The sequence below is a fragment of the Acipenser ruthenus genome, chromosome 3, assembly GCF_902713425.1.
Source record: "Acipenser ruthenus chromosome 3, fAciRut3.2 maternal haplotype, whole genome shotgun sequence".
In the NCBI taxonomy this organism is placed as follows: domain Eukaryota; kingdom Metazoa; phylum Chordata; class Actinopteri; order Acipenseriformes; family Acipenseridae; genus Acipenser; species Acipenser ruthenus.
Window position 1 is genome coordinate 105,578,897 of NC_081191.1, and position 14,189 is coordinate 105,593,085.

General features: G+C 36.8%; 1 protein-coding gene across 3 annotated transcripts in view; it reads left to right on the forward strand.

The window, feature by feature from the left end:
• LOC117435396 (semaphorin-5A-like) overlaps positions 1–14,189 on the forward strand; it is a 156,859-nt gene that overhangs the window by 39,348 nt on the left and 103,322 nt on the right. For all 3 annotated transcript variants that reach the window (XM_059020486.1, XM_059020488.1, XM_059020487.1), the window contains exon 2: positions 6,345–6,565. In XM_059020486.1, the coding sequence (XP_058876469.1) occupies positions 6,412–6,565 (154 nt within the window). In that variant the 5' untranslated portion in view covers positions 6,345–6,411. The remainder of the gene's footprint in view (positions 1–6,344; positions 6,566–14,189) is intronic.

Here is a 14,189-nt window from a genome sequence, read left to right on the forward strand (position 1 = left end):
GCTCATCGCCGTAACCACTCGTGCCCAGCCCCCCCCCAGGATCCAGAGTAACTATAGAGAGAATCATGTGACTTGCAAGCCAGCATACATGCTACAGATTTGTATGCAAGGAACACAGACATGGTTACCTATTCAGGCGTTTAGATTATTTTCATCAGGTCACCGTTGTAATGGCTTGGCATTAAATTATATGAAAAGGCAGAGATCCATTAAAGTTTATTTGAGGATCTTTATTCACAGTATAAAATTACAAAAGAGAAGAGAAAAAGGACATACTCTGGATACAGGTCATGATCATCTTCCTATTCATACTACTGATAGCTCTAATTGTGTTTTACAGCCATGTGGAAGGATAGGTATGTTAATGACACACTTGTTACCTTCAGTAGGCCATTATATTAAACCCACCTTCAGCACTGTCAGTATTCTGTGTTAAATGCATATTCTGCAAACTTGCCTGTTGAATGGACCATGCCTTATCGGTTAGATATTGACAAACCTTTTTATTTATGATTATTTAAAAATGTTTTGACAAAGTAGGTAAAACATTAAGTGGTCTTTACGGAATTATCAGTCCAGTGTTTGCTGGGAATAACTCAGAAGCTAATGAGAGGTTTAAAAATTGAGCTAAGGGAGCAATTACAGGAACTGGTATTTTTAACAGTTTAGTCGCTAGATCCTCGAGACACATAGCCTTATTAGTTTTTAAATCATTAAAACCTCTATGAATTTTAAATAAGAAACCACCAGCTGTGAGATTAGAAATTAAAAGTATAGATCCTTTATGGATTTAATACCACCGCAAGTGGAAAGAGTCATGTGAAGCTTTCTTATGAGATTCAAACCAATCTGAGTAATTTAAACAGTAGCATTACATCATTGGGAATGTTGTTCAAGTTTATTCGAGGAAGGGGGACCAGATTCATATATTATTATGCTGAAATTATGGGTTGATTTGTACTCCGTTTATTATGACCGATTTCATGCACAAACCCTAGCTCTGTAGACTTTATTCCCAAGACTACTGTTTGATGCCATATAAGATCGAACAAAGTAGAAGAATCACAGTGCTATAGTTATTGTAAAGAGCTTTGTTAAAGCAGGTTATTATGTAGCCTGCTAATAATTCAGCTAGGATTTATTGGCATTATAATGTTATAATATATACAAGTCCCTGATATTGATGTGATACAACCATCAGTCTTTGCATCAGTTGGCTTGTATCAGATGGTGTATATCAGTTGTAAATTATATCATGTTAAAATGTGCTATACGAAAGCATTAACACGTGACATGGTGTTCAAATACGAACCAATATCCCAAGTGCCATTAAACAGCCTAAGTGTCTTCATTGTGGGTCTTACTTGAACATCCCGGAGTGTGTTATTGCACTTATATAATGGCACCCCACCCTACCCCACCCCTACCAAAGAGAATTAGTTGTCAAGTGAGTCAGGCTGAGTAGTTCTAAAAGATACAAGCCCTGCTGGTATGGGGGCAGATCTGTACAAGTTGTCACAGTTGTTAGTCAATGTTATTTTATAATGTTTAATTATTCTTATTAACCTATAAATTATAAAAAATATCATTAGGGTGCCGTGTTAGATACATGCTCAGACATCTCGTGGAGTATATATCAGCTTGTATCATTTTCATTTAGTGGAGTTAATGGCCCTTTCTGCAGACCACAAAGTTAATTTTACAGCTTATTCACTTTATATTTCACTTGACCAAAAGACAAGGCTATTATCAGTCTGAGATGCATTCATAAATATGTTTGGATACATTTCTGTTGCGTATATGGATTGAGAAGAATGTAAAATTGACCTTAGAAACTAACCTTCAGCTTCCTAGTAGTGAAGTTGTCTATAATGAAGAGGATGTTCACCAGAGTTCTGATTCAGCACTAAAGGTTAAGGAGAAGTTTATCAGTAATCTGATTGAGAGTCAATGTTGCCGAAGAATATCCCCATAGATTCTAATGTAGGTGCTAATTAACGGCAGTACATTCCCAGAAAATACAATTGTACTGATAACTCAAGCAGCACACAAGCTGCTATTGATTTTTCATGAGCTAGTCAGGTTTATTGTAAACTTCTGAACTGTATGATTTGTATAGTAATTAAGCCTCTCTGAGCTGAGATTTTGAAAGCTTTAGGTATAGCTCTTCTGCTAAAAGTGAAAGGTAGAAATGGCTGGATTATCAATTTGCAGTTTTGAAATTGGGATACCATTAAAGTGATTGTAGCTAAAACAATAATTCCTTAAATTGTACCTCTTGTGCACTTATGTTCGTTCTATAGTTCTCAAATGTGCAGTTTTGAAAGAAACATGTTGTACTAAACATAATTTTTTCTGGTACTACAATAGGTTCACGGACAGGAGCAAAGGCAGCATGGAGGAAGAACCTTGTGAATTGAGAATAGGAATGAAGTGCTTTGTGATTTAGGAAGGAGTACAGTGTTTCCTATTGGCTCGGAGTGGTGAGACCGAGCCAATCAGCTTCCAAGGCTGGGAAGCAACCATTACCCCCACCCCCCCAAGGGGAACCTAGAGCGTAGAGAACAGGGAAACAGAAGAGTTAGGAGAGAATTGGCCGGGGTCCCCTCTGGCTTGCGAAGAACCTTCTTGGCAGAGGTCAAGTCCAGCGCTGCTGGGCGTCTTAGGTTGGGAAATGTGCAGGTGGAGCAGCATAGTGGAGGAGGGAGGATGGAGGAAACGAACAATGAAACACAAAGAATAAGGGCATGACTTGGGGTTTAAATAAGAAGATTGAGAGATATTATCGGCTGGACAGAACGAGGGGGTTACAATTAAATAAACCTCAGTTTGCATACCAAGCTATCAGTTAGTGCAGCACTTGCTTGGCCATTTCATCTGCAGTGAAATTGACCCCCACCAATTCAACTACCTTATTAACCAATCAGCTGCTTCACACATTGACTGACACACTTTCAGCCAGTAACACGCTGTGACGCAGAAACATGACCCAGGAAGTGCAAGATTAACATATTTCCTGAGAATAATGAATATAAACTGAGAACTAACATGTTTTGAAATGAAATATTGGAGACCTAGGTATCTAATGGTATCTAATGGAGGTGCAAAACAGGGAATAATTATGGACTTACTTTGTAAGCTTCAATTACAAAAGTCAATCTTTTAGTGTTATTAATTGTTTGCATTGGTAACATTCTCTGGAGAATCAAATTGTTATATTTAACTGGCTAAGATGTCTATAGAGATGGTCTAAATCTACAAATGGTCTTATTAAAAGGATTTGCTTAAATGAAACTAGATGAACTCCAGTTTTTATGTAACGTGCTGTTTTCCACTGATATATTTATGGCATGTTTTGAAAAATCTTTATATAATTCAGCAGGGTAAATATTTTCAGCTAGTGGTTAAAATTGAAGGAGAGGGTTAAAACTAAGAAATATAATATTGCTCTAAAGCCAAACCCTCCTATTTGATCTGTGAAACTAAACTTTGGTTGTGGGGTGTGATCTGAACCTCCTAAAAAGATAATAACTACTTCAGGAATACTGATGTGGCCCTGTGTCTGGATGTTTAAAGTGGGTCTATTGTGGGTCATAAAATGGAGGCTTGTATGCACTGATAGCAGCCTTCGTTCAGCTCTCATACTCGATATGTTGAACACGCTAACACTGCCACCAAACTTTATCATACACTCCTAGTGCCTGATGTCATGAAACATGAGAATGCTTGAATGAAAAGGGCAAAGTGCTGCAGGATTTTGAAGGGAGCTGGGCGCAGGTAGACTTCCATAAGTTAAGCTTCCAGGCTGTGCTCACACTCTGCAGTTTGTTATCTGTTATCTGATATTGTCTATGTGCCTGCAGGTCACATCAGCACTTTTATTTTCTTTAGCACATCAACTGTGTGACAGTCAGGTAAACTGAATTTGTTCTCTGTAGAAAAAGAGGTAAAATAATAGGAATACTATAAGAAACAACTAGGTATTAGTAATTGAACTGAGGAAATCTAAGATATGTATTTATATCCATAACTATTCCTAAAAACTGCTTCTCCCCCAAATCACATGACTGCATATAGTGCATGTAGTAAATATCAGGTGTAACTATAAGGTAACTATATTGATGGGTAAAAGGTCAAAGGGTTTGTTAAATGGTCTTAATTAAAAACAACAAAAAAAACAAACTGTGAGACAACAGAAGATCTTGTTAGTTGAATTACTTGGAGAATATTTACATTGTGAAGATCTTTTTGAGAAGTTTTGGAATTTGGAGGTTACTCTCATAATAGTGTCTGGACAATTAGATACTGATAAACTCCTCGGTGCACTACTGTTCTAGAAGACAGTACTGTATCCAGCATTCCAATCATGTGCAGTATTCCTGGGGGCATTGTTTTTATTAAGCAATCATCTGGCGTCAGATTGAACATTCTATTGGTTACAGAGGTCTGGAAATTATTGGGAATTATTTTTGCTCAAGGATCTAGCACCTTTAAGATTTTCAATATCCATTTTTTTGTTGTTGTTGTTGTTCCTGATCTAAATATTAAGATTCCCATATCTTAATGGGATTGCACAATGAATGGTGTTGTTGTGTTCATTTTGTATGTTTCATTTGTGGCTAGGATCTCAAAATAGTTTTTAAAGGCTGTGTGTTTTAGGATATATGCGTTTAACAGTCTTAGCAACAAAATCTAAAGCATTGGTGCTTGTATAGTTTGGTAGACAATAAAGTTGGTTAACCACTGCTTGGAAAACATATTGCTGTATATTTTATTTAAATGAAACTTAAAGAAACATTTTAGTCATTTATTTACATATGTGAGTGACTGTCCGTTAAGTATGTTCAATCATGTTTCATTTCTCTACTGTTTCAACTTTAGGATTACATTCATTTAAAATCTCTATACCCAATCAGAAAAGCGATCTTAAGAAGCCCTCTATTTGAGTGCTGTTTCTTTTTTATTTATTTTTATTTATTTCTTAGCAGACGATGCACCGCAGCATTAAAGTGGATGAGATTACACGTGCACAGCACATGTTCAAGACCGTAGCCAGCTATGAGGCGCCCGAAGCACACGCCTTGGTTAAAATCATACTTATAATGATTTATTTAGGCCCTTTTACACGTTGCTTTGCAACAAATAAAAATGCAATTCATCCCTTTTTGCATTTGAAGTAAGTGGGACACTTGAAGGTTTATTTCAGACAGTGCGTGATTGACACTGGTAGTTGAGTTGAGGGTTGTATCGAGTTCATAGGGCTGCGGTTTGCAAGGAGCCTTGTAGATGGCCAATCACATTAATAGAAGTCAAATGCATATTCATGAGTATAAATCAGACCACAGACCAAACAGCCTATCAAATTGACTGGTCAGCCAAAAATCTCAAGCTGCAACCCTGATTGGTTATAATGTGCTTACTCATCTAAACTCTTTCAGTCTTGTCAACCCGCTTAAGCTCATTATATTGCTGAATTTGATTTTATAATTATTATCACACAAACACCTTTATGTATGCAAGCACTCTTGTCTTCTCGGTATTTGGATAATGATATCACTGTTAATTACATTGTGATAGATTAGGATTTAAAACTAAGTTTTGTATCTACAACAGATATTCTGTCATTGCTACATTTTGTATTCTCTTTTATATTGAATTTGAATGTTGCAAAGAAAAAGCCACTTATTTGCACTGTACAAAACCACACAGGTCCTGCAAATTTAGAACCTCAGGTAATCAGATTCTATAATAGTAACTTATTCATAAGAACATAAGAACATAAAAAAGTTTACAAACGAGAGGAGGCCATTCAGCCCATCTTGCTCGTTTGGTTGTTAGTAGCTTATTGATCCCAGAATCTCATCAAGCAGCTTCTTGAAGGATCCCAGGGTGTCAGCTAAAACAACATTACTGGGGAGTTGGTTCCAGACCTTCACAATTCTCTGTGTAGGTTCAGATAAAAACCTGTTAACTAAACTTTTGTATTTAAATAAACAGCATATAATAATGTCCTCATATCTTTTTTCTTCAGTTATAAAAACTTTGGCAAGGGAGTGGTGGGGAACATGGGCAAGCACCTCTGTCATTTTTCATGGCTGGCTATGGCCCTGATGTGCATATGGAAAAGACTTTGAATAAATATTGAATGAATAACCTGCACGCATCCTACTATTTACAATACAGCTGATGTCTATAATTGACATGCATATGTTTGACAGTGGTGAAACATTTAGGAAAAACTGAACACTTGAAAAACATTTAAAAGCTTAAACTGTAACGTATTAACATCCCTACTGTGATTTGGGTTACGATATGTAAATTAACCATTGCTCTGTAATCCCCAGGACTCCTCCACTGAGCCCATAGCCCTCATCAGAGGACAGAGGGGAAGTGAGCAGTACTGGGTCACCCATGGCTCCTGTGACGGGAAGCCGCCTTGCAGAGCATCTGCTGTTCCTACAGGGAGTGCTTGCGCTGCTGGGAGGGGGAGGGGCCTGGAGAGCGGCAAGCTGGGATCACGACCTGCAGTGTCACAGAGCTGAGCACCCAGTCATCACACATGCAGGTGAGCAACAGGGGCAAAGGGGCACTCAGAAGTGTGCAACCACACTGGCACAAAGCCCAAGTAACATGTGTCAATTTACTGTTAGGATTCTTAACAAATGCATGTTGGTTGTACTTTCAGTTAAGATTGGTTTCTGTTTTTTAATCTGAGCGAGAGAATATGTTATCGTCAAAAAAAAAAAATGCATTTTTAAGTGTGCCACTTGTATGTCTTTCCAAAAAACTATAAATATTTTTATGGTATGGCATTCATTGTAGTATTATTAGTGATTAGTTTAATGGTTTAGGTACAAGAAAGTAAATGTTTTTAAATATATTTATTCATCGAATAAAAACCATGAAAAATCAAGTAAAACCCAGCATGTTCAACATGAGCAACAAGCTCATTGAATTCAATAGAAATGAAGCAAATAACGAGCAAGAATAACAGATTGGTAAAATGAGGTCATTCTTTGTCAGTCTGCTTCTGACCTCCCAGAAGAGACAGATAAGTGAACCTTGGCTGTCGAGTCGACTCTGTTGGTTCAACATGCAGTATATTGACGTTAATTATCCTTTCACAGTGAGTGACACACAATTGCATTTCTGAGAGGTTTCAGTGACAGAAAACCGATGGCTTTCTTGCTATCAGCTATTTGTGTTCCATAATGTATATTTCTAATGTGGGCTGAGCTCCATTAAAGTAATTGTAGGTAGCAAAACCGTTCCATAAACCTTACCTGCTTTGCACTTCCATTAGCTACAAAGGTTTAAAATGTGCAGTTTTGAAAGAAACGACACATTCCAGAGATATCTGGAATAAAAGTTCTCAGTTTGTATGCCTTATTGTCAGTATATTTGTTGAACTTGCACTTCCTGGGTCATTTCACCTTGTCTTTGAGGTCAAAGCATGTTACTGGCTGAAAGTGAGTTGCTTAATGGCAGGTGAAATGAACAAGCAAGTGGAACAATAACTGAAACCATGTCTTGCAAACAGAGACAACCTTAACCAAGTGTAGTACCATTTATCATGTTTTAAAATATAAATATATGTTTTACTACAAAATGTGTTTCTTTCAAAACTGCACATTTGAGACTTGTTTAACAAGTGAAAGTGCACAACATGTAAGATTTATGGAGTTATTTTGTTAGATACAATGCTCACTTTGTGCAGTGCCTATGATATGCTTCAGGTTTTAAATGAATTAAGTGAAGTTAAATATAACTTTATTTCTGAGAGCACCAAGAGCTGTTAGTTTTAGGGTTCCCTGATGAGTTCACACCATGATATTTGGATGAACAGCATGAGGTGGTCTGACACTTTCTACTTGATACTTATTGCATGTATTGTTGATTAAAGTGATGAGTAAAAAAAAAGGGGGGGGGGGGGGAGACTGAGAAATCTGATGTTCCCTTCAAGTAAGTAGATCTACAGTAGATGGAGGAGCAAAGGAGTATAAAGATTAACAAACCAAATTGATAAGCTATGGTGATCTTTTTTAAGACACCTTTGAAAACCTCTTAACCTGAACCGTGGACATCAAATGTTGTCATATGTTTCCGGTACACTGACTTTGACAATATCTCCCATTTCTGCCTCAGAACTCAACATAATACTGTTATCTCATGTATGCAATTGGCTCATTTTTTGTTCTGTTTTCACCAAAGTTTTCTTTCAATTTGTCTGAGGCCAATGTTTTACTGAAGTTTCTAATGCTGTGGGAACAGGTCGCTTGGTAGTTGAAAAGGATATGGGTGACTCTAGGTGCAGTGAAAAGGCCAGTTGTTAAGAGCTGGAACTGGAACAGCACTTTTCGGTTTGATTTGTGCTTCTGATGATTAGCACTTCAGAATTACCATCATAACACATAATCCAGGGCTCCACTTTCATTCTTACAAAGCTAGAAACACCATGATCAATAGTAAAGACCTGTGTCTAGTCTAAATGATCAGTTCCTTAATCCTGTGCTGTGCCACATAGACATGGGCTGATGCCACCAGTGCTGGTTTCACATGACTTCTCTGGCACGTGGTCATCTTCAGTGGCATCACTGGGTGATACCGATACAGTTCGTAAAGCAAGCTCTGTAATACCTAGTTACAGCTCCAGTTGAAGTATAATTTGGACTTCAAGGTTTTCAATGCCATCTGGATTCTAAAATAGAGATATTCTCCCTCATTGCCTATTTGATTCTCAATATGTCATTCAAAGTCTGATGTGAGAGTATGCGGCCCTGATACATGTCAGACTTCCTTAGACTCCCTATGCTCACACAAGGTACAGTAGGGAATAAGCACTAATCAGATAACACTAAATACAGTTACTGTACAACAGTTAATTTATGTATCTGATTATGAGTTAGTTCACAATGTATTTTCATAATATATAATATTGTTGAAATAGGTCAACGACTTGTAGTTTGGTTATCATAAATCCCAGTGAGCTTTAGAACAGGGGTCAGCCACCTATGGCCAAAGATGGCGCATGGACAGGTTCTGGATGGCACGTCGGCAGCTAGTCCAATTAGGGCACATTCTGGAATTGCACATTGTTTTATATTTATACATTTCAATATATTTTATACATATCTCTCTCTAGTTGCAGCATACACATTTAATTTGGAGCTTGTTTATGCAATGTGAAATGGGTATGCAACGTGCTTCCATTAATATTGCGTGCTGCACTGCACTTTCTGGAAGTTAAGAAAAAGAAAGATGGTGCAAGACAGTGAGCGAGTGTCAAAGTATCTGCCAATAAAAAAAGCGAAATTAGATGTCTGTGCATTTCAGGCTGCTTGGACAAACACATTTAGATTTGTTTCAAAGGAGGATTGTGCCGTTTGTGCTTTCTGTTGTGGAAGTGTTGTGTGTTGAACACCAAATGTTCAATGACATTTTCAAACCAAAACATGAAAAATCCTGTTTTTGTTTGAAAATGTCATACATACAGTAATACCACACAATACAGGAGGGCAAGGATACAAAATGCTTTTTGAATGCACTACAATAGCAGCAGCACTCAAATAACCCCCTGAGTGAAAGTTTTCTCTATATGTACAGCACAGCCGCGTACATTTATCCAGTTTTGGATGTTTTTATACAACGCATTGGACGTGCTCCATCATGCTTCCCACAGAGGGTGTGACATCTTTGGACCACATCTAAAAATGAACTTTTATTTACTTGCGGCAGCCACTGTTCTCTTTTATGAGAAGTTATATAACTTTAAACTGAGGAAAAAGCCAATCGCACACCCTGTCCCCAAGTATTTACCATGATACTTTTGCATGCCATTTTTCAGTTTAACAAGCGATTTCTGATTTTGTCTCATTTTACGAATGATTTGCTACCATTTATCACTGTAAACTCTTTATTATGGATAGAACCAGATATTTTGTTAGGCAACATTGCTCACTGTATTACTGTGATGGTAGTGTATGCAGGATAGTCCTATGCTGGTATAGACATCATTGTACAAAGCTCATTACCTGCCTATTCTATTACATATTCCTGTCAAGGTAAGTGTTATTCAACATCATTATTACTAACAGGGTAGACTACATTATAGAAATGACACTGTTGTATAAGGTATTTTCAACACTAGATAATATTACACAACATATTGCAGTCATGGTTAATAGAATTAAACCATGCTACACATGACACACTCTTCCCAAGCTTCTGCAGGTGAATTCCACTGGAGACTGAATATTCCTGCTCTTCAATGTAGTGCACATCATATTTAACCTTATACATACAACCTTACATTATATTGAACCTGCTCAAAAACACATGTAGGAAAGGTGTTAAAAATAACTTTCAATGGGTGTTTATACATATAAATCACTGTAAAAAAAAGCTGAAATAACACAGATGCTACTGTATGTCAGATAACAGTGTGGGCGGTTTGAGATCATTACGGTTTTAGAGGTAGCAAACTGTGTTAGCTGTTTTCTTTGCAGTCAGTGTTAAACTAAACATTCCAGCTTGTGTGTGATTTTGTTTTAAGTTTCACAGGAGAGTTTCCACGTTTGTTAGCAAATAACTAACTATAATTCAAATAACAAACACAATAGGTTAATTTTAAAGAAAATGATGGTTTAGTCTTGCTTAGGCCTAGACCAAATCAAAACTTTTACCTACCCGCTAATCGCAAATTAGAAACCCAGTTTTAATGGCGGGTTAAATGGAGACAGACATGTTCCACTGTCATTGATATTCCTGCTATTGTAGATGCTAGTTTCCATACACTATTGTACATGCAATTATACAAACCTTCCAATCAAGATAATACTGTGTTTGCATAATTTCAATAAAGGTGCACGTCAAATGCAGCTTATAAACATGCATACATGTAGAGGAGTTGTCATACAAATTGATTTATTCTACAATAATGTCACAAAGCCTGACCCGACACACTCCTCTTCAAGACGGTCATCAAGTCTTCCCTATAAGTGGAGTGATTTCAGACCGTGACTCTTTTCCAGTCAATGGCATTTCGATTAAAATGAAATGTGATTTAAACAAGGCTTGTCAGGTAGAACTATGGCAGGGCTGTAATCAAGTTGGCTTCCTTCAAATTAAAATTGGTGTTCATATACAGCAATGACTGCTCTCTTAACACACTGTACGGGCTGTTTAATCCCTCCACTTTGAAATGTTTCCTTTCATTAAAATATGAAAGATTTGGAATGCCATTAACAAGGCACACTTCACGAAGGTTGATTATGAAATGGTTTTAATTTAACCCGGTTGCTTTGGTTATTATTATTTAAAGTATTATTTTTTTTAATACAGTAAATGGGTCTCGTTTGCATCTGGTTTTGTATTAAACCTTTCAGCTTTGTTATATTCTTTTTTTTTTTTTTTTTTTTTACTGTTACCAGCAATAAAATCAGAATCTAGATGCGCGATCTGTAAAACAAATGCAGTACTGTTCTGTTTCATCTTCATTCTCAATTCCCAGATTGATTGACCGAAAAGACTATCTAAGAAAAGACTAACATACAGTAGAGACTTGTTTAAACAGAATTTAATGATGAATACAAAATAAAGTGAATTGCAAGAAAGCCAGATGCCCTCCTGGTATAGTAAAGGTCTGAGTGGTGGCCACGAGACACTGATTTAAAATTCAAGCCACTTTGTCTCCTTGTGCCGCAGACTGTAAGCAAGAGAGCTCTAGCAGTGCTTTGTATATTGCTGCAGGCTGTGTGGGATTAAATGCAAAATACATACATGGTGGATAAAACTGGATTTAAGACATGCACGACAGGTTTCACAAACCCTGATTAGCACTAATCTTGGACCACCTACCAGGGTTACCTCAAGTAAAGTAGTCCAAGATTAGTGCTAATCAGGCTCTGTGAAACCAGCTGTTTGCACTTCCATTCATTATATAGGCTTCAAATGTGCAGATTTGAAAGAAACACATGTTATAGCAAACATGTTCTTCATTTGAAAACAGTATATCTGGTAATACTTTAGATTAAAGAAAGTTCTCAGTTTCTTTGCCTTATTCTCTGATTTTTTTTTGTTACACTTGCATTTCCTGGGTCATTTCACCAGTGTTTTCTGGGTCAAAGCGTGTTACTGGCTGAAAGCTGGTTAATGTCAGGAAAGAAGCCATTGAAGTGTTGGGGGCAAATTCATCCTCCAGGTAAAATGACCAGGCAAGCGCAGTACACTAAGTGAAAGCATAGCAACATATCAACTACATAGTTACTAAAACAATATAACAATTATTTTGTTAGCAGCAATCACTTTAAATGCAAAAATACAGATATATTTTTTTTATAGTAATTGAACATCTGTAACAGATATTTCAGTATCTAATTTCAGTTATTTTCTTCCAAGTTATTTTTTACAAGTTTTGTAAAACTACAAGTAAACCATTCCAAACATTCTTTTTTTTATGGACTTTCTCTGACTTTCTTTACATGATTTAAACTCTTTTCCAAACCATTCTTACAATGTACTATAATTAGGGTTAAAGACCTTTAATCAAAATGCATACTTTACTGCTAAAATGAGCGTGAGGAGAAAACTCAAGTACAACTAAAATGAGCCAGCTATGGTTTACTTTTGAACTTTGTTTGTTGGGGTGAGTGACATTTCTTTCTCATTTTACTGGGCTTCTGAGTACATGAACAAACAATTACATACATAGAGGTCAACACCAAGGTCATTTGTGTAAAATCTTGATAAGCTACTCTTTTGAATTTAAGAGCTTGGTAAGGTAAAGTACTGAACAAAAACAAACAGTGGGCCTTGTCCCTATATACATTTTTGAAAAGTGTACAGTAGGTTTTTATTTTTTGTAGTGCTTTCTGTATGAAGTGAACATGTACTCCAGGATCTGATATTTGTTGAACTGGGGATAGAGTTTGCTTGACCGTTCCTCTTTCTTTTTTGTGGCAGAGCCCTGCTCCGCCACTTATTTGTCAGCTAAAGTCACATGTTATTTTTGTATTTGTATTTAATTAATACAGACACTTTCCCTGGAACCCAACCACTACTCATTCATTCAGGGCGCATAACCTAAAACGAACAGCTGTCACACACTGCCAGGTAGCTCACAGTCCATACTCCTCAGTCACACGACACAGGTGTCTTGGAGTGATGTAAAAAATGTATGACAGTCGAACAGTAAAGTGCTCTTCTCTCTGATAGCCTGACTATGGAAAAGAAGCCATTGCTGTTTATATTTACATGTGTTATTATTAATAGTGTATACACGTCTACTCAATGAGAAATATATAACAAAACAGGATATTTTCTGTTATTGTACATAGAAGTGCCCAAAAGCTGTGAAAAACCGTTTATTACATCACACCTCCTTGCTTTGTTATCCAACAACAACCTACAGTTTTCACCTTCTTATTTATACTGTAGACGTCTTTAATAAGAGACTACCACTTGCTTTTGTACATACATGGGATTATAAATGGGCAGCAGTGTGGAGTAGTGGTTAGGGGCTCTGGACTCTTGACCAGAGGGTTGTGGGTTCAATCCCCAGTGGGGACACTGCTGTTGTACCCTTGAGCAAGGTACTTTACCTAGATTGCTCCAGTAAAAACCCAACTGTATAAATGGGTAATTGTATGTAAAAATAATGTGATATCTGTATAATGTGAAATCTTGTAACAATTGTAAGTCGCCCTGGATAAGGGCGTCTGCTAAGAAATAAATAATAATAATAATAAATAATTTTAGGATTTCTTATGATGAAAAAGTTACGTTTAAATCTAACACATGTATATTTGTTAGTATGTGTATTTTAACTCAGTTGATATTTAATTTAATTAAACATAGAATTTAGTAAATTGTTTATAATTATTATTATTTATTTCTTAGCAGACACCCCATCCAGGGCGACTTACAATTGTTACAAAATATCACATTATTTTTTACATACAATTACCCATTTATACAGGTTTTTTTTGTATTGGAGCAATCTAGGTAAAGTACCTTGCTCAAGGGTACAGCAGCAGTGTCCTCCACCTGGGATTGAACCCACAACCCTCTGGTCAAGAGTCCAAAGCCCTAACCACTGGTTCCCTGAAATAGAAATGTAACCATAACCTCATGGGTATTTACCTCCAACAGACCCGAATCCTGAAAATTGAATACCAAAGCTGCTCCTTTGA